The following is a 26,640-nucleotide window of genomic DNA, read 5'->3' as shown; positions in this document are numbered from 1 at the left end:
TATGGCTTTTTACGCCACCTTGTTTTGTGTCTCTTATTGTCCCAATTCAACGTCTAACCCTCTGTCTTTTCTTTTGCTCTGAAGGGTCTCCGACAGGGCTGATGCTTACCGGGCCTCTCATGGTCCACAGCCCGGTCTTGCCTCATGCAGAGCCACAGCAGAAGGAGGTCGAGACTGAGATGGGTCCAGCCGTCACCATCATGAAGCCTATTTTACGCTTCCTCCAACTGCTGTGCGAGAACCACAACAACGACCTGCAGGTGAGCGCTTTATCAAACCCAAACCTGGGTAATAACTGGCACTCTACACAAGCGGTAGAGTCTGCACTAGACAGGGATGAAGTAAGACTAAAACAGGTCTAAACCAGTACTACCGAGATTAAACTGTGTCTGAACCAGGACTAAACCGTGTCTCTTGTCTCCAGAACTTCCTGCGGTGCCAGAACAATAAGACCAACTATAACCTGGTGTGTGAGACGCTGCAGTTCCTGGACATCATGTGCGGGAGTACCACCGGAGGGCTGGGTCTTCTCGGACTCTACATCAACGAATCCAACGTGCCCCTGATCACCCAGACCCTGGAGACCCTGACCGAGTACTGCCAAGGGCCGTGCCAGGAGAACCAGGTAAGAGATGATTTTCATTCATTTTTATTCACTGACTTATTCCGTCATTGCCAAGTCGTTTTAATTGTCAATAGTCGATGATATATTATGTATTTAAATGCATGTTGCTGTTTTTATTTACTTCAGACATGTATTGTGACTCATGAGTCAAATGGCATCGATATCATCACAGCGCTGATCCTCAATGACATCAGCCCCCTCTGCCGCTACCGCATGGACATGGTGCTGGAGCTCAAGGTCTGTAGGAACACCACAGTTTCTAAGATATAACAGAAAAGTGTTCATTTCTCCTGAGCGTAACAAGCTCTTGCAGTGGGCTCTTCAACCACACCAACTTTTTATTAACCATACACCCATCAAAGTATTATTTTCTTTTCCAGGACAATGCGTCAAAGCTGCTGCTGGCTCTGATGGAGAGTCGTCACGATAATGAGAATGCGGAGCGGATCCTGTTCAACCTCAGACCGAGAGAACTGGTACCAAGCCTACAACAAACTACTAAAAAATATCTCATGCTACATTCATAAAACTCTCGGGTTTTCCTTTTGTGATTCTCTCTTCATGAGCAAAACAAACAGCGCAGTCTTGTCTCCACAGATGGACGTGATAAAGAAGCTGTACCAGCAGGACCCAGACTGTGAGGGTGAAGTTTCTCCTCAGGACGTTGGCCATAACATCTATATCTTGGCCCAGCAGCTGTCTCCTCATAACAAGATCCTCCAGGGCCTTCTCAAGTCTCTGAAGCGACAACAGGAGGGAGACGATAGCCTCAGCTCCATGGTACGCACCAGGGACCGGGGATAGGCTTGGTTTTGATCAGGTTTAGTGCTGATTTACTTCTGGCTTGCTTTGGTTCTTGTCTAGCTCCGGTTAAAGCCTGGATTAGTCCTAGTGAGGCGCTGTTTAAATTACAATTTAGTCCTGTTTCCTGGTCCTGACTTAGTTCTTATTTGCCTCACAGCTGAACCTGAATAATCGACCGCTCTCTCAGATGTTGAAGTCTGGAGGACCCGCTGTTGTAGTGGAGCAGGACCCTCTGGACTACTATGACCAGCTCACGGCTCAGATTGAGGTCTGAACATTTCCTGCTTAAAACTCTCGGGCCACTTTAAGTAAATACTTGTAGATCAAATTCCCCTAACAAGAGTCTTGATAATGTTCTGAATCCAGTCATCGAGTTGTAGCCATTTGTCAGAGCTCAACCAGTTTGCTTCTAACATTCATCTTACAATAATTAAACGGATTCATTTGTTATTTCGAACTCTTTACTTTTGTCCTCTCATTGTATATGAATATCTGCAGCAATGTATGTCAAAGTAGTTGTTGTCATAAAATGTCTTTTCAGATTGTACGTGAGGATCGCAGCATGGAGAGGATTGTGTTCCCCGTTCACCCCATCTGTGAGTTTCTAACCGAGGAGTCTAAGGTCAGAGTGTTCAACACGACGGAGCAGGACGAGCAGGGCTCCAAGGTCACACACTTCTTTGAACAAACCTCCTTCCTGCACGGAGAGATGGAGTGGCAGAAGAAACTCAGGAGTAAGTGAAGGAAGTACTGCTGTTTTATAGATAGATATTGTTGTTGATGTTTTAATCTATCTATATGATGCTTTCAGGTATGCCGGTGCTGTACTGGTTCTCTCGTAGGATGACTTTGTGGGGAACCATCTCCTTTAATTTTGCTGTGTTTATAAATTTCATCATTGCTTTCTTCTACCCTTATGACTCCGGGCAAGGTATGCCTACAGCTACTTAAAGTACTACTACTATTGCTACTGAAAATGCCAATGTTAATTATATCCGTTTGTAACTAACATTTTTGAGGAAAATATGTATAAAAACGTGTGTAGTGAGTGGGTCAAGTGGGTAGAGTGCCCCCTGGTGGGAGTAGTTCATATGACTTTTTAAAGCTGGTCTGGTCCCAGGTGCTATCGACGACTCAATCCTCCTGATGGTCTTCTGGATCCTGACCGGGATTTCGGTTTTGGCTTTGTTGGCTCAGAAGTACGGACTTCGTCTGCTCACCTTCGCCATGATCCTGAGGTCGGTCTACCACCTGGGCATCGGCAACACTCTGGTGCTGCTCGGCACGCTCAATGTAAGACATGAATATATTTATTTTTGTATTGAATATGTAATTGAATATCAATCACTCAGATGAAACAACTCAATTCTCAGTCTGTCTTTTTGGTTGGCAAATCAGCTGTTTGGAGCTCCGCCCACCACTACACATAAGGCTCTGAATGTGGAGATGCTGTATGACATGATTCATTAGTAAATTACTATAAAGCAGGCATGAAAGAAAAGAAAACATCAGCAATTCCTTTAAAAGGTTACCTGGGGGAGGACCTCCAGACCCACATGTTGATCTATGGGCTGTACCTGATGAGCGACACACTTGCTGAAAGTAGTGGAGAGGTTTGATCCCCTGTGTTTGGACCAGGGAGAAAAATTGTCCCGCCTCCTGCAACCAACATTACCTAGCCCTGGTTTACAGTGTCATATGTAACAATATCTATTTTTTACCGATATAAACCCGTTATGTGGTTCACAGCTGCTGAACAAGGTGGTGTATGTGGTGAGTTTTGTGGGGAACAACGGGACCTTCATCATGGGCTACAAGGCCATGATTCTGGACATGGAGTTCTTGTACCACCTGGCGTATGTCCTCACATCCACTCTCGGCCTCTTCGTGCACGAGCTCTTCTACAGCATCCTGGTAAGTCTAGCTCTACACCTGGACTAGCCCTGGTGTAATCCAATTTTAGACTGTTTAATCCTGGTTCAGTCCTAGTTTGTAGCCTGTTTTTCTCCTGTGTGTTTTTCAGCTCTTTGACCTGATCTACCAGGAAGAGACGCTGCTGAATGTGATCAAAAGTGTGACTCGAAACGGCAGGTCCATCCTCCTCACGGCGCTGCTGGCTCTGATCCTGGTTTACCTCTTCTCCATCGTGGGGTTCCTTTGTCTCAAGGACGACTTCACCATGGAGGTGGACCCGCTGCCGCAGATCGCTCACGGTTTGGACCAGTCACTCTTAAAGGGGGGGTATTAGGCAAAATCGACTTTTTCAAGCTTTGCATCATGTTATTATGTCATTCCCTCGTTAAAAACATGCCTGAAGTGTTGCCTTGGCACATTCACGTATGTTTGAGTAATCTGTAAAAACTCTGATGGCAGCCATTTTAGGGATAGCTTTGCCTGAGTCCTACTAGGAACACCCCCACCTCCTGGAGACGCCTCCGAGCTTTCATCACCAGCCGAGTAACCAACCACTGCCCCTCAGCAGAGCCCCCTCCCCACTGATGCCACAGACAGCATGTGGAGGGGGTGTGTCGGAAAGGGTCAGAGGTTCTTAAAGAGACAGAGGCCTATTTCAAGACATTCACTACAGCCATTTTGAAAGAGCAATTTTATACAAGGCAGTTATTCTAATTTACTGCATTTACAGACCAACAGAAGGTTTCGTCATCATTGCAGTGTGTGATAGACTGGTGCTATGTGATTGAAAAAAGCATAATACCCCCTCTTTAAAGAAATACACCTCCCATGTAGTTAAGGGCAGTTAAGCATGAAACGGGGTGAAGAGCAGGGAGAGACATTCAGCAGTTTATCTTGAGCTGGACCAGAAAAGCACTGTTCCTGAAAGCTGCGGATATGTTTTTGGACAAACCCGAAACCATACACATCATTTTGTCATAAAATGTAACGGTCAAAAGATGTATTTCCGAGAGTCAAAATAACCTCTTAACCCCCACCTGAACCAAGCACATTTTCTCCAGTTTGGCTTTACCCAAATCTAAAAGCTTGAACTCTCTTGCAGCGGCGGCGGAGCAGAGCGAAGCAGCCCAGGACTTCCTCCGCTCCTGTTCGGCTGATGGAGTGAGCTGCACCACAGAGACCTCAGCCGCACCAGCAGCTAGCGGAGAGGAAGGTGAGAGGAGTCTGGGACGTTTCTGCTTCGTTTGCTCATGTCCGAGATACGATAGGTCAAGTTCATCATCAAGCCCTCCTTTGTGGACAGTTCATGTTAGATCTTTTTGGAGTGAAGGCTGATGTGTCCAGGCTTTTGCAGAGGCTTCATTGTGTTTAATTTTTCAGAGGAAGCCACCACCGAACGCGCCTGTGACACTCTGCTCATGTGTATCGTCACGGTTCTGAACCACGGCCTGAGGAATGGAGGGGGAGTGGGAGACGTGCTGCGCAAGCCCTCCAAGAACGTACGTACGGCTAAGTGTGACATCCGAAGGGCCCTGAAGACTCACTAAAACTCTTTACTTACGGTCTCCGGTAGCTCCATCAGCAGAGGGCGGTATACTGTTTTGAGTGCTTGTGGATTGTTTTTTGCAGGAACCGCTGTTTCCGGCGCGAGTTGTGTACGACCTGCTCTTCTACTTCATTGTGATCATCATCGTCCTGAACCTGATCTTTGGAGTGATCATTGACACCTTTGCAGATCTGAGGAGCGAGAAGCAGAAGAAGGAGGAGATCCTCAAGACCACCTGCTTCATATGTGGTACGCTCTTTTATCCAACTTTAAAACTATGGACTGCAGGCTCAGGAGGTGTTGCAGGGGCCTATTGCTCTATGTTGTCTGCATTGGTTCCTTTTTTTTTTTTCTATGTTCCATCCTTCTGTGCGCAGGTCTGGAGAGAGACAAGTTCGATAACAAAACAGTTTCCTTTGAGGAGCACATCAAAATGGAACACAACATCTGGAAGTATCTGTACTTCATCGTCCTGGTGCGAGAGAAGAACAAGACTGATTACACCGGGCCGGAGAGCTACGTGGCCCACATGATCAAGGTGTGGATCAGAACGATCACTTACCCACCCAGACGCAACTGAAGAGACCTCTGGTTCACCCGAGCTGAGCTTCCTGAGGTCACAGCTCAACATCTTAAAAATGAACAAAGTACAATAAAGAAGAGACTTTTCTACATGGTTGATTTTATCATAATTTTAGGGTGTTTTGGAGATGTAGTCATTTAGCTTTTTATATAACTACAGTTTTGTTTCTGTTTTTAGCTTGTCGGGTTCTTCAAAATTGATTGCAATTTAATCAAAATGCGAATGTCATAATTAACAAATTGCAACAGCAGAACCGTAAGCCTAAAATCCTGCAGAATCTGTAGGTTGAAGTAGACCTTTACAAATATAATTAGTTTAACTGTTGATATTTTAGTCTGTCAGTTGTATTCCACCTGAAGATGTTCACTCAGATATTGTTCAGCCCTTTGTCTAGTTTTTTTTATTCCTTGTTTACATATGGCTGGGAAGACACACTAATGAAATTGATCAATTTTTTCCCATTCTCTTTTAATGTTTGTCTGCAGAACAATAACCTGGACTGGTTCCCGCGGATGCAGGCCATGTCTCTGGTGGTGACCGATGCTGATGGAGAGCAGAATGAGATGAGGATGCTCCAGGACAAACTCTCTTCAACCATGAAAGTGGTTACTACACTGACAGGGCAGCTCAATGAACTAAAGGAACAGGTATGGACTCAATTTCACACACTGGTGTATATTATCAATAACATCACATGGCATTATGGGGCAGGTGCAAGTGGCATTAAAGGCCTTTGCCTCCTCTTGCAGCCTTAGGGGCTCGCAACTGCAAGAGGCCTTTTCATCGCACACTTTCCTACAACACCAAAGAATTTCATTCAACGATCTTCAAGAAAACTGTCCTAATGAATACTAATAGTAGCGCTCTAGTGACATGTACAACATCCAGCACATACAGTATTAGAACAGATTTGTTTTGCAGAAATGTCACTCACTCAGTTCTCTAGAGATATATTTGTTGCCATTACCAGAGCAAGCAAGAAGCTAGAGGGGTGTGGGTGTTTCACATGAGGGAGATACTGTATGTGTCAAATTCAATCTGGCTTGACTAAGCCTGGTTTAGTTGTTTAAGCAAGCCTTTTCCTAAGTTAGTCAGCTGGTTTAAGTAAGCCAGGCTTGTTTTGGAGAAACTGAATTATTTGTGCAATGCTGTCAATCTTCTCTTCATATCACAATAAATACAGCAAGACAAAGATATTGTTGCCATTTAAGTGGAACTTTCTCTGAGTTGTATGATAAATGTGTGTAGATGACGGAGCAGAGAAAAAGGAGGCAGAGGATGGGCTTTGTGGACGTTCAGAGCGGAGCTACGCCTGGACCTCCAAGTGCCGCCGGAGGGAACCACCAGATCTACAAGTCCTGAACCAGTCCTGAGGTCAAGTCCAGAGTTAAAACAATGCAAAATCTTGCGTAAAAAACTAGCGTATATCGAAACAACCAGTTCCCTGAAGACCTGATTCAGTCCTGGTTTCATTTCTTTATGTTAGCGCTGGTTTAGACCCTCCTTCAGACTTGGTTTAGCACTAGGTCTCCACTTCATTTCACCGCTGTACAGTTGTTTGGGTGTTTGAGTTATTCATGTTTGAAGCACTTTCATCATATATTTATTTATCTTTTGGAGGAATAAAGGATTCTAACAGAAAACCTCTTGTACAAAACTGACACGGGTTTGTTTTAATATTCATAGTTAATACTGTCTTATTTATGTTGTTTATTTTTTAAGTTTCGGTGTCTTATTTCAGCTGATTTGCAAGAGTACTTTTTAGGTTGAAAAACATCAGCGTGGGTTTGCAGTTGGTGTACAAATGTATTTGTAAATGAATAAATTATTAGATGAAAAATAATGTGTTTTATATCTTTTTTCTCAGTGCTTGTACTACGCTCTTGTTCTACGCTCTGCCACAGGATGGACTGCCACACACTGTCCACGGATAACACGTTTTTATTCACTTTTAACATTTCCACAGGTTTATAAGACTGTACATGTCATCATTATCACAGGTTCTGACTGGTTTAAACTCTCCATTGTACCAGTGGTCCATTGGTCATTTCATGTTGTAAATGTGTCATCAGTCCATTATTCTTTCCATCCGCAGAACACTTTTGTCCTGATCGGCTTGTTCTCTGTTGGTTCATTAGGTCCATCTTCAGTCTATCTCTAGTTCTGACTGGTCCAAAGTGCTCGGAGCTGGTTACACAGTTCATTCAGACACATTCAGTCTCAAATACTGATGAATAATACAACAAAAATAAAGTTTACATTCAGCCATAGTTCAGGATCGGTCAGTGCCTTTCCCCTCTTTACAATCGACAACTGCTTCAAGCAAACTCCCCAGTCTCTAACAAAGATTGTGCATTTTAAATTGCCATTATCACGGACAAAGGTTTCAAAATTTTAAGGGGACCAAATAATAAATATCCTTGCTGAGAGAATCAGAAAGGGCATCTGGAGGAAATACAGTGTACAGAGAAAAGAAAGGAAGGAAGGCGGCTAGAACTGACATTCTTTTCCATTAGAAAATAACAGGCATTGTGTCATTAAAGCAGAACTAAGTAACTCATGCCCCGAAAGGCCATAAGCGCCACTGCAGGTGTCGTAGCATGGTACGTTTTTTTTACTCATTAATTGTCAGTGAGAGTAAATACTATGCTGACAGAACAGACAAAGGGAGAGAGTGATATTGTACATCTAATTACACAATGGAGATATTTGTTTCACTCAAACTTGGCTGTAAATACTGTTTAAAGTGGCGCTAGCCCATAGTTAGCTTTGCCTGTTAGCCTGCTAGCTTCTTCTTTGTGATTCCATTAGTGTGTATTGGGGCCTCAGGGTCGGTGCGAGGAGAGCTGCAAGTGTGGCTTTTCTGGCCAGAGACACCGGGGGAGATGAAAGACCCCCCCAATCATCCCATCAACACTTGTATTACCCCCAGAGGGACTACGAAAAGGATTTATTATGATAAACAAGTTACTTAGTACTGCTTTAATAAAGTAACCAGGGTTTGACAATAACAGAAGTCAACCAGATAAATACAGATGAATTTTCCACATACATTTTATCAATGGAAAGACTTTAAAATCGATAGTTAAGCCTTTGATTAAATGTTAAATCAACACAACATTTACAGTAGCTTGTCAAATCAAATTCAAGGTACTAAACTGTAAGAATGTATGTCCCACATCATTCATCAACATTGGAGTTAATGTCAAACCCGTAAAGTTACATGAACAAACCTCAAAGATGAATCGGTTCAAATGGGCAGACCTACATTACTTAATAATTCATCTAAAAATAGAAAATTAAATAATGAAATTTGAAATAAATTTTCTATAACTCTTCAAATCTCCCGCTTCTTCAGTACCATTTCACCAGAGAGTATTTTTTAATCCTTGTACCAGGATTTGGACGGACTTTTCAAGGAATATAATCACAAATAATATAAAATATAGGTTAGTCGTAAACTTCAGTAAAATAACATCAGACACATCACCGTACTACTCTCCCGTCTTTAGCTTGGCTTGTATTCTGAAAGGTCAATCTGTTTCCAGTGATTCGGCATTGAAAACTTGTGGGAAAGGTAGTCAAGCATTATAGTCACGTTGTTTTCACAAAAGATGTGTGACTTCTTAGAAAAGATCTGTACAAAATAGTGTTCCTCAGAAACAAAGGAACTGGAGGTCCTGAGCGAGTGATGTCAGCGGTCTGTGGTGGTCCTGCCTCAGCCCTTCCAGCCATCCCAAATCGGGTTCCTGAAGAACAATGATGTAAGGATTAGGAAACGGTACGTATCCCACTGGCCACCACATTGCTAATAGCCCCCCGAAAAAAATATGTGGTGATGTCAACGACCAGGAGCTAGACAATCACTTACAGGCCCCTAAAAAATGCTTTTCTTTATGTGATCTTACAAAGGTTTCTGTAGCTGTAACACAAAGGCACTTATTGTTTTGATTACCTTTACAAGTCTTTGTTCTAGCTCCAATGCAAACATTATCAGAGGCATAAAGGAGTATTTAACGTTACAGGTATTTCAGGATAACTTTCTCACAGAGGTTTGTACGAAGGTCTCCGGACTTTGGACCACTTCCTCCTCTCCACGGATCTGTCGCTGCTGTACCTGTGCAAGGGTGGGCTTCTCTGGTCTCGTCCTTCTGGTGAAAACAAGCCAGGCTCGGTTAATGTCTTTGTACATATTGGCAAGGCCTAGAATATACTGCTCAAAGAAATTCATTATCACTTGAGTTATTTTGACCAGTATGTGAGTAGACAGTGTACCTGGTTGATCTATTTTGGGATTGCACTGCTTGTGTCCTTTGCACCCTCGTAGCTCCATCAGCTGAACATGGAGCTGGTTCAACACACTTCGGTCCAAGGTCGAAACTGAGTTTATCAACTACGATGAAGAAAATTAAGTGAATTAATGATGAATTAGTCATAGCAGGATTATCACGTTTATCATTTCAAAATATAAGTGTGTTCCTGAGAGCAATTTAAAGCAGAAGGCGGCTAGAACTGACATTCTTTTCCATCAGAAAATAACAGGGATTGTGTCATTAAAGCAGAACTAAGTAACTCATGCCCCTAGAGGTCATAAGCACAACTGCAGGGTTCGTAGCATGTTGCTAGGGATATTATACATTGTGCCACAATCCAATTACAATGGAGATCATTTTTTTCTCTCAAACTTGGCTGTAAATACCGTTTAAGTAGCGCTAGCCTGCAGTTAGCTTTGCCCATTAGCCTGTTAGCTTCTTCTTCGTGATTCTATTAGTGTGTATTGCACTTCCAACTCGGTGCAGGGAAAGTTGCGAGGGTGGTTTTCTGGCCAGAGACACCAGGGTGAGATGAAAGACCCCCAATCACCCCATTAACACTTGTATTGCCACCAGAGAGACTACGAAAAGGATTTATTAAGATAAACAGTTACTTAGTTCTTCTTTAAAAGCACAGTGAGTAATACATTATTATTACATTTAATCTTAATGCATCTGGAACTCATGAATTCAAGAGTCTAGTTTTAGGACAGTCCAATCAGTTGTGCATTTGCAGAAGACTTGTCCGCTAGTCTCCAGATCATTCAGGTCAAACAGATCTCAACCCCGGTTCAATGCAGAGCCTTGGTGGGATTTTGATTTACTCTCTTTCAGCCATGGTTTTGTATTTGTGTAATGAGTCAGATACAATTTCGATATGAGATGGATCATTAACCAATTCTTTCCAACTAGGGGTAAAAGACAGGGTACATGAGTGTGTACTGATGAACTAAAGTAATGCAGTATGTAATTCCCTCGTACCTGGTAGGGGTCAGTAGTTAGGTCAAAGTACTCCAGGAATCCAGTGGAAAACTCACAGAACAAGAAGTTGTGGGTGTGGTTGATGGTTCGAAGACACCAGTACGTGTTGTTGTTAGCACTGGTGCAGGCGCAAAATGGGCCCACTGAAAAAACAGAAAACACTATAATTCAATTCAAAGCCTCAAAAACTGTGTTTGAGTCCTGGAACATCAGGGAGAGACTACTGTGTGGAGTTTGATTGTTCCTGATAGATATACTAAGTGTACAGTTTAGGGCAAAGTAGTGCATACATGTGCATTTGCGTCAAATGCATTTGTGTTACATTACATATACTAACTAATTACATACGTGTCCAGCTGGGGGGCGTGGCCCAGTGCTCGTTGTCGTGGGTGAAGCAGGTGAGTCCAGGCATCGAACACGTGTCGTTGTTTTTGATCCGTTTGATCATTTTCCTAATTTTTTTCCTTCGTCTTTGCTCCTTCTCAAGCCACTCCCATTTCCCTTTGGGCACACCCCGTCTGAAGAAAGAGTTAGAGGTACACTTGTTTATGTCAGGTACTAGATTACAGAGCTCATCTACATAATGACCACATAAAGGGTTTAGTGCTTTATTGAGCGGGATTAGGAGGGATACCTAAAATAATAGACACTTTCAGATAGTAAATTCTGACCTGAATGGGTGTAGTTTATTCTTCAACTTCTTTTTCAGTTTCCACTTGGACCTAAAACACCACACAGTACATTCTTTAACACTCATCACTCTGTAATGTCCGTGGTAAAACACTGAACTCACAGGTGTTTGACTGACAGGCGCCGGCTGCAGTCACACCTGAGGGGACGGGCCTTCTTCAGGTGACCTCTGACCTCTCGCAAGTTTTTTATCTTGCTCTGAAGAGTCTCAATCTGAAATGGATCATACACAAAGAGTTCCCAATGAAAAAAGGTTAGATGACGCATTGGAATTACCAGCAGACCCTACTTTAAATGTTTTAGCAGCCCTCAGTCTCACTTTTAAATGATGACGTCATGTGAACCCTTTTGTTGGCTCGGCTGAAATAAACTGATTCCCAGTTATAGATGCCTATTCTGGGTTTTATTACCTGGTGATCCACAGTGAGCTTGTGATCCTTCCACTCCTGCAGGTTCTTGTAGAGTCTGGTGTCGCAGCTCACAGAGGAGTTGGACAAAATGACACACCTGAGACAAACAGAGACAGGTGTGGTTTAGGCCCCGCCCATTCACAGGTAACAACCCTCTACTCTGCATTCAGTTCTCCAACGCCGTATCTCCTTGTCCTCCTACGTCTCTCTACTTCCTCTAGCCTCATAGTCCTTGTTTAGCATTGCTTTAGCACTGATGTAGTCCTGAAACAAGCCCTGAAACATGTCTTAGTCCCTGTCCAGACCTTGTTTAGTCCCGGTCTTGTCTTGGTTTAAAGCTTACCTCTTCGTGACCTTCACAGCATCATCCGGTCTTGGTCCGGCTCCGCTCATCTCCTCCTCGTTCTCGTCCCACGCGCCCTCCCCCATCGACGCCCCCCAGCTGCTGTTACCATGGAGATCATCACCAAGAGGGAGGATGAGGTCACTGTGGAGACCGTCGCCAGGCAGGGAGTTGCTGATGGAGCGGCTAAAGCGGCTTCTGGAGAAACTCTTGAGGGACTTCAGCTCTGTCCACACACACACAGAAGATGAGGCTCCAGTATTGCCCTATAGACGAGACACTGAATTGCCCACCGTTAGTGTTAAAAGTACGTGCCATCATGTTAATAGTTGTAAAAAGTAATAATAATAAAGTAATAATCTAATCTTTGTCTGTAGTTCAGTGATGAGAAACTATTCCAATAAACAAAACTCACTATTTTTAAAGAAGGGTTTGTTGACAGACTTTCTCATCTTGGACTTTCTAAAAGCCAGAGGGCGGAGGTCACAACTGCAGTCCTCATCATCATCGTGGTATTTCTGGGCCTTAAGGCTGATGGAACGGTTCTTAGAGAAGACGTCCTTAGTCCCACCTCCTTCAGTTTTACATTTGAACAGACGCAGCTTCCCGCTCGGGTCCTCAACGCACTGCCACTTCTGCAAAAAATACAGGACATTTTGACTTTTGTAATATACTGATCATGTGTTTAGCATCAGAGATTTTTTAATATCTGACTAATCTGACTCACCTGTCCAGAGGTGGAGCAGGGCAGGTGCAGCTCCTGTCGGTCACAGAGCTCTCTCATTCGTTGCTGTTTGGGCAGAGAGTTCTCCTCAGACTTCTCCTGTTTGTCGTTCAGTAAACCAGGGAGCAACTTCCTGCACAACATAAGAGACAAGAAAACATTCAGTATCTCAGATCTCAATAATTAAGAGTGTTAATTGCCAGTTCTCAGAATAAGAATAGGCAATATTTTGAGTCTCAGATATTGTTGTTAATTTATTTGACGTTACAGTAGAAACAACACCTACACCAACCATAATGCCAGCATAAAGCGAAAAGGCATTTTAGAGGGAAAAAGTGAGCCTGAACATAACAATAAATGTCTGATTCCGTGAACACTGTAGAGTGAGATTGAACAGGTGACCTCCCTCTGGTTCAGATCTTACCCTCTCTCCACCAAGAACGAGTCTCTCCAGTTCACAGGCTTCTTGTTCAGTTGGAACCTGGGACACAGAAAGAGAATGATAGGTGCCAAAAAGTCTGCGCAACAGTGAAAGACCAGAGATGGGACTTCCCAGAATTTTCATTTGGGTTAAGTAAATGCATTATGTAAATGTATGAAAATCTTCCTGCGTCGTGGCAACAGTGTGTTCGGTGTCTAGAGTAGAAAACAAACAACCGAGTTGCAACCAAGTCACCTGTTTCCAGTTGACCCTGGGTCCAGTAGCCCCAGCACAGACTTTCCATCCATGTCCGAAGGGGGGTCCAGTCCGGCTATGTCCATGATGGTGGGGGCCAAGTCAATGTTTAAGACAATCTCTGGTACACTGCGCAAATAAAACATTATCAAGCACTTCATTACTGACCACTAGGAGTCAGACCCAGTATGCTCCCCCCTATTTATTCCATCTAATCCTGTCTCTTTAAGTCTCTCAGCTGATGTTAATGTAATAAATGTGCAACCAGTGAACCAACCCTAATCCTCTCCAGCTATTATATATAAAGTATTGCCCTAGTTAGGACTAAACCAGGTCTCACCTGTGTCCCTGCTGTACGTTGGGTCCTCGGATGAAGAAGGGGACTCTGATGTCAAACTCATACGGCATTGATTTTCCTATAAAAACAAAGGCCAGAAGCTCCATTAAAACAAGAATCTCGAAGTTGTAAAAGTAAAGGAAAGTTCACATTTCCATTCTCAGTACTGGCCCATTTTGTCACAGATTCTGGAGTAGTAGAAACATTCTCATGTATTTGTGCAGTTACAGTACAAATATTGTTGTAAATAGGTCACATATTTACTACATGAGTATGCAACATCATTAGGTTAAACGCTCATGCATTTTTCTATAGTCTTTAATGTTCCATTTCATATTTCTGAGTTATTTATATCAGGATTAACCTCCGCTCTAAGACTTTAATCCTGTGAAACAGAGCAGAACTGTTTCAACAGGAAAAAAGTATTAACACAAACACACCAGAGGAGCAGATCTGGAGGAGCAGCTACAATAGTTAAAGGCCTTGTACCCAATTTTTCCTATTATGACAGAGGATGATACTATACCCTCTCTCTTTTTCACCCCACAAACGTCTATGAATATGATATATAGAGCAATCAAAATGGATTTCACTCTATAAAAATGTGTACAGCCCCTTTAAGAAGTTTGAAACCTAATGACCTTTGACAAGCCCAAACTGTCCGATGTGGTAGCCGTGATCAGAGGTGTAGATGATGTAGGTGTTGTCCAGTTCTCCAGTCTCCACAAGCATCTCGTACAACTGTGGGACAGGCCAATGAGAGTGAAAAAAAATACATCAGAGAGATCTACAGGAGCCGAAAAGTCTCTCCTCTCACTCACCTGCTCCATGCTGTGATCCACGGACTGTAGCGTCTGCATGCGTTTCCTCTGTAGGACATTAGTGAACTCCATGTGGATGGGCTTCATGGCTCCGGTGTACCTCATGATCCAGTGTTTGTCCGGGTTTGGGGCGAAGTTATAACTTGGGGTTCTGCCGGGAAAGGTGCAGACAGAGGATCACTACAACTGAGGAGTAGTGATCAAAAAACGCTAAAACTTTATTCCAGTTTTAGACCTGTCAAACTCACATGTGCTGGGAGGCGTTGGGGAAGAGGGTGCTGAACTGAGGGGCTGAATCTTCAGGTCCATGGGGTGCAGCATGGCTTAAAACCATCAGAACAGGGCGGTGAGGGTAGGTCCGCTTTGAGGCCCGGAAAAACTTCTGTGCCTCCAGAGTTATCACATCCGTCAGGTAGTCCTACAAGAAACCGGAGAGGAAAGGGGAGTTTGAGAGGCGTGAGAGGGGATAACCGCTGTGCCAGAGTAACACCGACCTGGGGGTATCTGTCCCGGTGCTCTCTACGAACTCCATTGACATTTAGGGTGTAGTTGTAGAAGCGACTGTTCTTGACAAGACCAACCCAATGCCTCCAGCCGCGAGGAATGTACGAGCCATTGTACTCATTTAGGTATTTACCAAAGAAAGCTGAAAATACAACGGTTACATCATGAGGGAGAAGGTTTCAACCAGGAGTGAAGGATTTATGTGTTCAAAATACACCAGAACAGCTATAACTAACCATACAATTCACAGTTTTTGAATTATTAGACGTCTGTTGTGGCCCATGTGTAGTATTTGTGTGTGGGGTCAGATGAGCCCACCTGTCCTGTAGCCAGTGTTGTTGAGGTGAACACCAAAGGTCTTGGGCTCGTGCTGCCGCTGCCAGGACGGGGAGGAGCAGTTTTCGTTGTTGGTGTATGTGTTGTGATTATGGACGTATCTGAGTAAACAGACACAAAGCAAGAAAGTGGAAAAGTGAAGCGACTCCCTTGACATTTATCATTTGCGATACAGATATGGGTCCCTACTTCCCGGTGAGCATGCTGGACCTTGACGGACAGCACATGGGCGTGGTCACAAAGGCATTCGTGAAGGAAGTCCCGCCCTCCTCCATGATTCTCCGTGTTTTATTCATTACCTGCATAGAACCTAGACACCACAGCCAACAGACAGAAAAGTTTATTTTTTTTCTGGCCGTGTAACACATAACAGGTAGTGTGTATTGGTAGCACAGACCGAGTTCGAGGTCTTGGTCGTCCGTCAGAACCAGAATAATGTTGGGCCTGATGTTCCTCCGGTCTCTGTGGAGGCGCGGCTTCAGACCAGTTGTCACAGAAACCATCAGCAAGAAGTGGAGCAGCGTCGCCCCGGAGACGGAGAGGAAGAGGAGGAGCCGGGCCATGACCTCTGACCCCTCCCCTTTAGTACACCTCAGGAGCCAACCGGAATCGAATCACAATCTGCCACAGAAAAACAAAATACATTATTGGTAGGTTCTTCAGTGCGCAACATCGGCCTCTACTGTTCTTTACAACAAAGAAGCATCACGATTAAAGTTGTAGGTGGAAACCCAGAGAAGCCCACAAGCAAAGAGAACGTGGAAAAGTCATACAGAAAGGCTCCATACTGGCATCAAGTCCAAAACAAACAGTGAGGCTAACTCTGCCACTCAATAGAGAAAACAGACTTCTGTTTTAGCTTTCCAATGGGCAAATCTCTCTGTCTCTGTAGGTAACTGCAGGCTGCTGTATCATACAGACATGAGCTTATATTTTGATCTAAACATGACTAATATTCATCAGTAATAAATAAATAAAGTGAAAACCAAACCTCTATCAATGTCCCTCTGTACTTTCCGTGATCAGTGAGTGATTATGACTGTTCTAAATGTGCTGTGTTGGTCTAACCAGAAACAGGAAGGAGACTTCCTCTAAATAGCACCAAACTTAAAACATGTAATATCATGTAACATATCTACCAGGCTTTCACTTTTCACCTTACAGACACATATCAAACTCTTTCACTTTCACGGTATATGTTACTAAATCACAAAAACTTGTAGAACTAAACGTAAACAAATATGCATCTAAAATAAAACATTTGGAAGAGGACCTAATGTATTAAACCTTTCCTCCTAATGAAATTCATGTATTTTATTATTTTTACTGGGTGTAATGTCCAGTAAATTTTAAAAAAAGCAAATAAATCTCCTTTTTCTAGCTTAATCTCATTTTACATGTATTAAGAAAAGGCTCACTGGAAGCAAAGAAAATAGCAATAATAATAGCATAAAAGTGCACTTGTGTTGCACTTGACAGGCCTGTTGCACGACCAAAAGCACCATTTGGTGTTAAATTTCTCAAGGCACAACACTGCAGTCATTACACTCAGTGGTGGTAAGCTGCTGTTGTAGCCACAGCTGCCCTGGAGTAGACAAATCAAAACAAGGCAGCGCCATTGGCCCCTCCGACCACCAACCACTGAACGACACATTACATTCACACAGGTGGTGGGTGAAGTGTCTTGCTCAAGGATTCAAACCGCCAACCTCCCTTAAAGGGTGATACTCTCTACCATCCGAGCCATTGTCACCCCAATGTTATCAATTAGATCTATATTTTTTTATAGTTGTTCTCAAAAGTTAGTGGTTGTGCAAAGCCATTTATGGTAAAACACCAAAGTTTATACTTTTTGAATCATAATGATAAAATCTAAATCAAAATGACACTGATTAGAAGTTTACATAATTAATATTGTGTATTCCCCCTTTAAAGGGGCTAGATACAAGTTGGCCATTTTATACTCACTACTGCCACCTCAGGTCACATGTGTAACTGCAGCTTCTATATTAAGCTCGTGCATGACGGCAATTCGGACCCGAAGTAAAACTTTTTGAGTGACAGTGCAGGATTTTAGAGGCAGTTGTGGTGAACAGGTCTGGGCTCATTCTACACATTAGGACATTGCTGGAACATGTAGGGGGAGGAAAATACCTATTTTTTACATTTTAAAACTCTGTATAGTCCCTTTAACATCAATGACAACTTGGATTCTTTTGTGGTAGTTGTGGATGAGCCTCTATATTTCCTCAGATGGTAAAACTGACCATTCTTTTTAGTAAAAAAGCCTCCAGTTCCTGTAAATTCCTGGACTGTCTTGCATGAACTGCACATTTGAGATCTCCCCAGAGTGGCTCAATGATATTGAGGTCAGGAGACTGAGATGGCCACTCCAGAACCTTCACTTTATTTTGTGAAAGCCAAGGCAAGGCAACTTTATTCAAACTTTATTTAAACCACGTATTTCGTACACAAGGCAACCCAATGCGCCTTACAAAAGAAGATTCCGAAATTACAATCAGGTCAAGTTAAGGTAAAGCACATTAATAAAAAGATCAAGTGATGGGAAATACACAGTTCACAAGGTCACGTGCAGAGGCCAATGAGAGGTCGACATGGCCTTGTGCTGTGGATCGTTGTCATGTTGGAACGTCCAAGGGCGTCCCATGCGCAGCTTCCAGGCTGATGATGATCCAATATTCTTTAATAATATGCTGCATTCATCCTGAAATCAGTTTCGACCAGGTTCCCTGTAGCTCACACATCCCCAAAACATCAGCGATCCACCTCTGTGTTTCACTGTAGGAATGGTGCACCGTTCATCACAGGGCCTGTTGACTCATCATGGTTTCATCATTCCAAATGACATTGTTTCAGAATGTTGAGGCTTGTCTCTGTGCTGTTTGTCTTATTGTAAGCAGGTACTTCGTGACATTTGCAAAGTAATGGCTTTCTTCCGGCGACTTGGCCATGCAGCCCATTGTTCATCAAGTGCCTTCTTATTGTGCATCTTTAAACAGCTGCATAATTTTTTTCCCCGAGTCCTTTATTTCAGCTTAAGTTATTTCTTGGATTTTCTTTTCATCCACAATTTTCCTGCCAGTTGTGGATGAAATTTTTGTTGGTCAGAGGATGCTTACCTTTAATAGCTGTTAGAGGATAACATTAAATCGCTATTTATCATACTGGGTCAGGCTGTACAGTCGTACTATCTCTGTCATAGCCTGTGGTGCTCAGGAGCTCTCAGCTACTGAATGTTTGCTTCCGTATCAGTCTGACGCTCTGAGAGGGTATTTATCCCTTTTCTGTGGAAGCATAGACAGACTTGAATGGTAGTACTAGCGCAATGTCTCGAGTTTATGTCTCCAGGTCCCGCACCGATGGTAAATAAACTTCTCCTGTATCCTGTGTCTGCATCCAGACTGCTGCCTATTTTTCATCTATCCTCTCGAATAGCATTGTTAATTCTCTAACAATAGCCACTCGAACCCGTTTGTGTCAACTTGTGTGCATATTATCAAGATCACCAGGATATGTAAACTTTTGATCAATGTCATTTTAGTAGTTTCTTTTTTCATAATAATTTCAAAAGAGAGTCGTTTCACCATAAATGGCTTCACGCAGCCAAATATATATATATATATACTGCCTTCAGCTGAGTTGTAAATCCAGTGGCCAGCTGTGCGTTGGTTCTGTGTCTGATTAATATTCAGGACAGAGAAAAGGCCCGGGCCAGAGGGCATGCCAGGAGGTCAGAGGTTGTAAAGGAAGTGCCAGATCGAAACAGAAGCATGTGATTTATCGGTGTTTGATCACTGTAGAGGTGTGAGAATGGAGAGAATAACAGACACACGAATAAAAGCGATAATTGTAAAATGTCTCTAGTTTAATATTGAGGTGGAGGATTTCTGGGTGAATTTGCCACTTAACTGTCAAAATGCAGATGTTTTGATCTGTTTTGTGGTCAATATCTAATATCTAATTATCTAATAATAATTACTGGGCATTTCCACATAAAGAAAGAAACTAACAAAAGCACAAAGTCTTCATTCAGCTATTGTCATGGAAGGACTTTAAGACTGACGTGGCACATTAGTGGACCATAAGGCTGAAATAATGGCGATATTAGATAAATGTCTTGACTATTGGAATAATGATATTCTAAAATGATTGCACTATTTTATTAAACACAGTGCTTAAAGGAGGGTTAGATTTAATGCTTGAGCTAGATAGAGTTCAGTCATGATTAAGCTTAATTCTAATTCTGTTTATTGGTTTATTTGGTCGGGACAGTGCATGTTAACAAACAAGCCACACCGGATTGTAGCCTTGGGCTAGTTTCCATCCGTCGTCCCCCATGCACACTCTCAAACACAGTCTCATTCATCCTGGCCTGTTGTACATGTTTTTAGTGGTAGAGGAAACTTACGCAGACATGGGGAGAACATGCAAACTTATTCAAAATCTCATGAAGGGCTTAACGTCCGAAACGTCACACTTGTGGTGCCAAATAAACTGGTGAGCAGCAGCTTGTGCGGCTCTTTGTCTTTTTTTCTCTATGTTACGTTTTTGATCCTGCACAGCATTTTAGAACGGGATGGGCATATCTCCCCAATCTATTTTGTAGAACATGCAGACTCCACACACAAAGGCCCCGTCCGGGTAGAAATCGAACTCGGACCTTCTAGCTGATAAGCACGAGCGCTAACCGCGGTACTACTGTGCTACCCTAATCTTAGTCCTGTGTTAAACCTGATTTTAATCATGTTCTATCCTCGTTTAGACCTGGTTTAGTCCCCCTGTGTCTTGGAGTAGGATGGTGTTGCTGTGGTAATAAAGGCACTGGTCACCGTAGCAACAGCAGCTCAGCATCTCTGTGTTTACGTCCTCTGCCTCGGCTCTCTGTCTCGACCGCTGGACTGCTATTTACTTCAGTAGATTTAACTCTGTCAGTGCTGAAGATCTAAACGATCTGCTCATGCTTAAAACGAACCAAAAAAACTAAAATTAATTTACTGTAATAACTGTATCTAAGTCTTACAGAAACTACCGCGCGAGTCTTGGTTCAGTAATGATTTAGTCTTGATTTAGTGCTGGTTTATCTTGTCAGTCATTTATTAACTGATTTACCCCTAACCCCGCAAAAAAACAAGATGATTATGGAATAATAAAACATCGTCACTAAGGTAAACACATGCATTGTCCTAGAACTGTTACAGTCACAGTTATTTAATCACAATCATTTGGATCATTTTGTAATAATCATATTTTTGGGGGAAATTTGACATCATGCTCAGCCCTCGATTTAGCCCTTGTTTAATTATCATTCCAGCCTCATATAGAATTGATTTTGCCATAGCAAAAACAATTCCTTGTTTCGGTTGCCTGCTTTAGTGCCCGGTCGGCCCAGGCTGGCTCAGACTTGGTTTAGTCCTGGTTGTTTTCCAAATGAGTCCTGGTTTTGCCTTGGTTTAGTTCAGGTTTCCTCAGAGTAAACATTACACTGGTGGGACTGTGTGTGGCCTCCTGTCCTGGATTAGCGTAGCCTGAATGCGTTTAACTGGTTTTGTGTGAGTTTGAGTCTGTTTGAATGGGGTTTAACTGGGGGTGACTGGTCCTTGAATGGGATCAGATGTTTAGACCCAGCAGTGAATGGCTCCTGTCCCGTTTGTGAATGCTCTCGTCAGTCTCATTGTGGAACGCTGTGAGAATCTGGCTCAGGGTCAGAAATCGCATTGAAACCCTGGTTTAGACTTCTGACCCAGGAAATCCGACTAGAGTAGACCAGGACGAAGGACAGAACCAGGACTAAGGAGAGGGAACCAGGACTAGGGACAGAACACCGGCTACGGTCAGAACCAGGGCAAGGATTAAGGAAAGAACCAGGACTAACAACAAGAAGACCGAAACAGAATCAAGACCAGGCTTGAAGACAGAACTAGTACAGACAATAATCGGACAAATGGGACACAGAGAGAGTCCCGGATCAAATCTGGAGAACGATTCACATAGATAGTCCTGATCAGGATCCCGGCTCTGATCTGGACAGTTTCAGTCCATCTATAGAGTTATTGTTTATGACTCATGTCTGGTTATTGTGGTGTTATGAAAGCTCTGATTGTCTTTTGGAATTCCCCGCTGCCCACTGACAGACTAGTTTTTCCCTGGTCGTGTCCTGTTTTAGCCATTTTTCTTAAACCTCATAATTTGTCGCAGACTAAGACATAGCGTAGTCTTGGTTCTGACCTGGTTAAGTCCGAGTACAGTCTCTCGGGAGACAGCTGACGCGGGAAACAACTGCCTGTTGGCGTGCGAAGATCTCTTTTTCTGTCCCAAGTCGTGAGATAAAGACAAAGGAGAAACTGTCTCTGAGAACGATCCATGGTGAGAAATACTCTGGGTACTGCGCTAATACTGCAGATACACTCTTAATACTGCTGAAGTACACACAGCGCACACCACAGCAGTGTGAGTAAATAATACCCTGGATTTCCCCCCAAACTGTTTAAAATGTGCATTGAAATGAAAGACACAGCAGAGGATGAAAAGACAAAACAATAAACGCTTGAACAGCATTTGACTCAATTATATGTCCTGCTTTGGCCCGTTTTTACAGTTGATCCCAAACAGACTGCCTTTTGATCAAGGCTTCACATGATTAAGATGTTTTATGGGGAATAATTTAATTTCCCAAAGCCTTTTTTATTCAGACAAATTGCAGCTTTAACAAGAGTCAGCTTGGCAGTTTGTCTCGTGATGTGATTTCTCTCGCTCCCAAAAAAATGGGGCAGTTGTGAATATTAAATAAAGCCGTGAGTGATTTATGAATAAATCAGGAGTGCAGGACTCACCTTTGTAAAATCTTCAGAAGTCTCCTCCAAAACTAAAAGAGTCCATTCTATATCTTCACACACATCCTTTACTGTCTCCCTTGATGTGCAATAGTGCCCTTTTCCCTTAGCGTCTCCTCAGTTGAGCATTCTCTTCATTCTGTTTAACACAAAAAAAAGCACATTCTTGGATATCGTATTCTCTTACCTCATACTTATTTCCTGACTTCTTTTTTCCCCTCAGATTTTAATAACCACTTGCGAAATCAACTAATCACACACTAATGCTCCTGCAAAAAAACAAAAAAAAAGCCACTACCCAGTGAACTCACAGCTCATAAACCTTGATGTAAGGGGCATCCATTGTTTAAAAACTATGAATGACTCTCATTAAAGCAAAGAAGTGTGCTCCTATTCACTCCTTTTCTTTACTCTTCATCTCATGATCTATTCTTCTCACATGATGCTTCCATTCCGTCTTTACCCTCCTATAGCAGCTTCACTCCTTCCTCGCCTCCTGCATCCTCTTGTCAAAGCACCTCCTGCTTCCTCCTTTACTCCCTTGGATCTCACCTCGCTTGCTCCGCAGTTTGATCACTATTTCCCCGTCCGTCCTACTCCCTTCACTCCGGTACTTTTTTTTGACGCAGTCCTTGGTTTAGACTCAGTGCATTCTTGGTTCTGTCCCGGTTCCGATCTGTTTTTTAGCCCTGGTTTAGATCGGGTTGAACTTGACACCTGGTCATGTCTTGGTTTTGTCCCCGGTTTAATTCCTCGTTTTTCTTCCTAGATTCCTCCCTTGCCTACTCGTGTTTTCTCGCCTCCTTCCCTCCTCGTTTCCTCGTTCGTCTGCTGGTTCCTTCATCGCGCTCCGCTCTGACTCACTGTGGGCGGGACGGAGGGAGGAACGGGCCAATAGCAGCCACGGAGGCGGGACTTAGGGGAGTTTTGAGCCAATGGGAAGTGTTTGAGCGATGGGAATGAGAAAAGGGGCGGGATTCGTCGAACTGTCGCCCAATGGGAAGTGCGCAGAGAGAGACAGAGGTGAAGCAACAGGAGAAAAACAGACGAAGATTATTATGGATTAAATAGACTTAAATACTTAAAACACGTGACGGAACCGCGCGCAAAAGAGAGACAGATTTATGAGATTGTTTATAGACGCAGACTGATTCTTTAGAGCCAGACACTGAGGCAGGGATTCATGTAGTTTAACAGAGGTAATGAAGTCAGAGAACAGTGCTGAAGTTTAAATATGAACTGGTTCAGATTTAGTTTTAGTTTTTTATTCATTTATTCATGCATGACATAAAAAGATGAGAATGGGGTATTGATCCAACATGGGTAATGTAGGAACACAGATTTGCTGGTAACACTCAATGCACCTGCACATCTGTGAATACAATCACGCTGTTGTTCCATGTCAAATTGTTGTTTTTGTTGTTGTTGTTGTCTTTATCATAGTTTTATTCATTTTAATCTTCATTATGCATCGTTTTAAAGTTTTATAGTGTACTCTTGTGTGTTTTATGTTTTGTCTTGCATGGTGGTACCGAGAAAAAATCCTAGTTTGTGAACTTGTCCTGAAACAATGGCCATAAAATTATTAAGGTTAAGTTATACATCCCCATAGGGAAATTTATCCTCTGCATCCTTAGGGCTTTTCCACCAAGGTGTTGGTTCTGGGCTGGCTCAGAGCTGGTTCAGAGCTGGTTCTGGTGCCGGGTTGGTTCAATACTGACTTGGTTTTCCACCAAAATGAGAGCGAGCTGTGCCTATTGTCATGGCAACGCTTTGGGAAGTCAACATCAAAAATGGATAGTAACATCTTACTACAGCCACTTCTGGTTATAACATACGGAAAAATAAGTTTATGTTTCAGTCACAGCAGCCGTTAACATGTTTATTTCTTCTTTCTAACTCTTGTTTCAGCTAAAGAGCATAAAGCAAAACAACAGTTTCCTCCACAGAGACTGTTTTGGCTTCTCCAGGAAGTTCTAAGCACAAACTAACTAATATTGATTGTTTGTTGGAGGAGAGAGCCACGCCCCCAGCCGCTGACATCACTGGTGCTCGTTTCTTGGTCCAGCTTTTAATTGGTTCCCACCCGGCACCAGATTTTGGAACCAAGAGCCAGCGTTTTTTCAGTGGAAAACGAAAGAACCGGTTCTGAAGCTGGAACTGGCCCAGAACCAGCACCAGCACCAGCTTGATGGAAAAGGGCTAAATGTGGCTGGGGCGACGTGTAGGAGCAGTGAGCTGCCAAAGTAGGCCAGTGCTCAGGGACCCATCTCCAGATGTGAAGCCAGGCTAATGGTCAGAAACACCTGGCGGGAGGATTAACCTATTGTACATGTTTTTCAGTGGTAGGGGTAACCAGAGTTCACGGAGGAAACCTACACAGATGCAGGGAGAACATGCAAACTCCGCACAGAAAGACTCCGTCCCTGGTGGGAATCGAACCCAAACCTTCCAGTTGAGAAGCACGAGTGTGAAGGTTAATTTGTTTTTTTATTATCAAGGTGTTTTTTATACACTGATTTTTTTTTTCAGCAGCAAAAAAAAATATGCTGATTTTTTTTTTTCACTGAATTGTTTTTTCAGCAGCAAAAAAAAATATGCTGAATTTTTTTTAATATGGTGGTGAAATACGGATGCAAAAAATCAGATACATAAATTCAGTGTATAAAAAACACTGTGATAAAAAAAACATAAATTAACCTTCATACACGAGCACTAAGCACTGTGCTACCGTGCTGATTCTGGTTCTGATTCTAGTGGTGTGTACATAGCACTGATCCGAATTAGAAAAGCGTTTGTTATATACTCCGGAAGGTGCACACTGTCGCTGTGTCCTTGGGCAAGACACTTCACCCTCCTTGCCTCCAGTGTCTGCGTACATTGGTCTATGAATGCGAGAGTGAATGGGTGACTGGTCCCTGGTCCCACTTTCGGCCTAATGAAGGTAGAAAAGCACTAAGTAAGGTTGACTCTTATCTTCACTTCTACATAGGTTTCCGGGTACTCCATGTTCCACCACTACCAAAAGTATCGGCTACCTGCACCTGGCTGGGACTGCCATGTGCTTGGACAATATGGGGGCTGTTCTGGTTAAAGTACAGTAAGCTTACAGCATTAGTGCAGTTCTTGGCACATCACCTGTTTCCATGGCAATCACAGGGCGGTTTCCACGGCAACTACATCAGCACCAGAGTGATGTTCATGCACAGGTCAGGGTTCAGATCTCCTCAAACTCTGCACTTTAGCCTATTAGTGAGCTATCCTTTCACTCAAACTCACAAAAAACAATAATAAAGTTATGTTTCTTTAAACTTGCAACATGAAACCAAACTTCAAAAGGTCCTAGTTTAGCTTTAAGTTGCACAAAGGTGACATTTTCCCCGTCTTTAGATACATAACCACTCTGAATGTCAACAACTAATAGCCAAGAGTGGACAGCCCGTCAGAAGGAGAGTCTTGGTAGACCAGGCTAAAGAAATATGGACCTGAATGTAAACAGACCCAGGTTCGGTCCAGATGAAGTCCTCAGAGGGGTATTAGCATGTGATTAGCATGAAATTAGCATGACATTAGTGTGTCATTAGCATGGTTAGCGTGCGCGCGGCTCTATTCATCTCTGTGTGAGGGGTTTGTCATGCTAATACTAAGGTCCAGGGCCAAGGTCAGGTCCCAGCATGCAGCTGACTCTGGGCCCGTCCCCATGGAGATTTAGTCTGTTTTAGACTTAGATTAATCCTGATTTTAGACCTGGTCCAGTCCTAAGCCTGGAGTCCTTCTCGGCATGCAGTCCAAAAAGATTCAAGACCAATGTAAGGAGTGGGAAACGAATATATATATATATACAAAAACAGCAAAAATGAGTAGACTTCTCTCAATTATTGCATAATAGCATATGCCACTGCATGTACTAATGCAATGTTCCCTAGAATACCACCATTACACTCATTATACCTCATCCCCTCCCATATTATAGATAGTTAAACAAAGACAGTCTGAACTCAACAAATGATTTATTATGGCCACATAACTCAATCTAAGAAGTTCTTTTATTCCAGAATGATCAAACACATGCTGTAGCCAACTCTTCACATTTTTATTGTATTTTTGTTTTTTTATCTTTCCACAGCAAACAGAGCTGCACACACTTCTACACTACACAAATTCAACACACTAAAACAAGTA

General features: G+C 43.0%; 2 protein-coding genes across 3 annotated transcripts in view; one reads left to right on the top strand and one right to left on the bottom strand.

The window, feature by feature from the left end:
* The window catches only part of itpr3 (inositol 1,4,5-trisphosphate receptor, type 3), a 36,950-nt gene extending 29,694 nt beyond the window's left edge, over nucleotides 1–7,256 (top strand). Inside the window, exons 43-59 of the mRNA XM_079557667.1 lie at nucleotides 85–260; nucleotides 425–625; nucleotides 752–862; nucleotides 1,006–1,101; nucleotides 1,223–1,405; nucleotides 1,587–1,697; nucleotides 1,971–2,163; nucleotides 2,241–2,360; nucleotides 2,550–2,722; nucleotides 3,179–3,343; nucleotides 3,453–3,642; nucleotides 4,446–4,556; nucleotides 4,724–4,842; nucleotides 4,973–5,138; nucleotides 5,267–5,427; nucleotides 5,958–6,119; nucleotides 6,721–7,256. Of these exons, the coding sequence (XP_079413793.1) occupies nucleotides 85–260; nucleotides 425–625; nucleotides 752–862; nucleotides 1,006–1,101; nucleotides 1,223–1,405; nucleotides 1,587–1,697; nucleotides 1,971–2,163; nucleotides 2,241–2,360; nucleotides 2,550–2,722; nucleotides 3,179–3,343; nucleotides 3,453–3,642; nucleotides 4,446–4,556; nucleotides 4,724–4,842; nucleotides 4,973–5,138; nucleotides 5,267–5,427; nucleotides 5,958–6,119; nucleotides 6,721–6,834 (2,552 nt within the window). The 3' untranslated portion in view covers nucleotides 6,835–7,256. The remainder of the gene's footprint in view (nucleotides 1–84; nucleotides 261–424; nucleotides 626–751; nucleotides 863–1,005; nucleotides 1,102–1,222; nucleotides 1,406–1,586; nucleotides 1,698–1,970; nucleotides 2,164–2,240; nucleotides 2,361–2,549; nucleotides 2,723–3,178; nucleotides 3,344–3,452; nucleotides 3,643–4,445; nucleotides 4,557–4,723; nucleotides 4,843–4,972; nucleotides 5,139–5,266; nucleotides 5,428–5,957; nucleotides 6,120–6,720) is intronic.
* A 1,281-nt stretch (nucleotides 7,257–8,537) lies between these two features.
* LOC306963844 (extracellular sulfatase Sulf-2-like) lies at nucleotides 8,538–23,308 on the bottom strand. 2 transcript variants are annotated; one of them, XM_079557580.1, is made up of 23 exons: nucleotides 23,011–23,308; nucleotides 22,459–22,597; nucleotides 16,005–16,228; nucleotides 15,797–15,917; nucleotides 15,590–15,708; nucleotides 15,262–15,413; nucleotides 15,016–15,185; nucleotides 14,768–14,918; nucleotides 14,588–14,687; nucleotides 13,950–14,025; nucleotides 13,610–13,738; nucleotides 13,358–13,414; nucleotides 12,937–13,066; nucleotides 12,625–12,844; nucleotides 12,210–12,435; nucleotides 11,867–11,963; nucleotides 11,560–11,669; nucleotides 11,438–11,488; nucleotides 11,115–11,284; nucleotides 10,767–10,909; nucleotides 9,748–9,865; nucleotides 9,521–9,620; nucleotides 8,538–9,221 (listed from the first exon to the last, which is right to left on the bottom strand). In XM_079557580.1, the coding sequence occupies exons 3-23, from the start codon at nucleotides 16,168–16,170 to the stop codon at nucleotides 9,191–9,193; spliced, it is 2,637 nt and encodes an 878-aa protein (XP_079413706.1). In that variant the 5' UTR covers nucleotides 16,171–16,228; nucleotides 22,459–22,597; nucleotides 23,011–23,308; the 3' UTR covers nucleotides 8,538–9,190. The 2 variants fall into 2 exon arrangements, with proteins under 2 accessions (XP_079413706.1, XP_079413705.1); XM_079557579.1 differs by having other exon boundaries at nucleotides 8,539–9,221; nucleotides 9,521–9,623.
* Nucleotides 23,309–26,640: the final 3,332 nt, after the last annotated feature.

Source organism: Gobius niger, assembly GCF_951799975.1.
Source record: "Gobius niger genome assembly, chromosome: 6".
NCBI lineage: Eukaryota > Metazoa > Chordata > Actinopteri > Gobiiformes > Gobiidae > Gobius > Gobius niger.
Note: the sequence above shows the minus strand (reverse complement) of the source record. Positions and strands in the feature narration are given on the sequence as shown.

What these genes read in the sequence shown, in the direction of transcription:
- LOC306963844 (XM_079557579.1), bottom strand. Translation starts at nt 16,170, where the DNA reads ATGGCCCGGCTCCTCCTCTTCCTCTCCGTCTCCGGGGCGACGCTGCTC. An exon ending in CCAGGGTCAACTGGAAACAG is followed by an intron (nt 13,415 to 13,609) that starts GTGACTTGGTTG and finishes TCTGTGTCCCAG; the next exon opens with GTTCCAACTGAACAAGAAGC. An exon ending in CAAACCCTTCTTTAAAAATA is followed by an intron (nt 12,436 to 12,624) that starts GTGAGTTTTGTT and finishes GTGTGTGGACAG; the next exon opens with AGCTGAAGTCCCTCAAGAGT.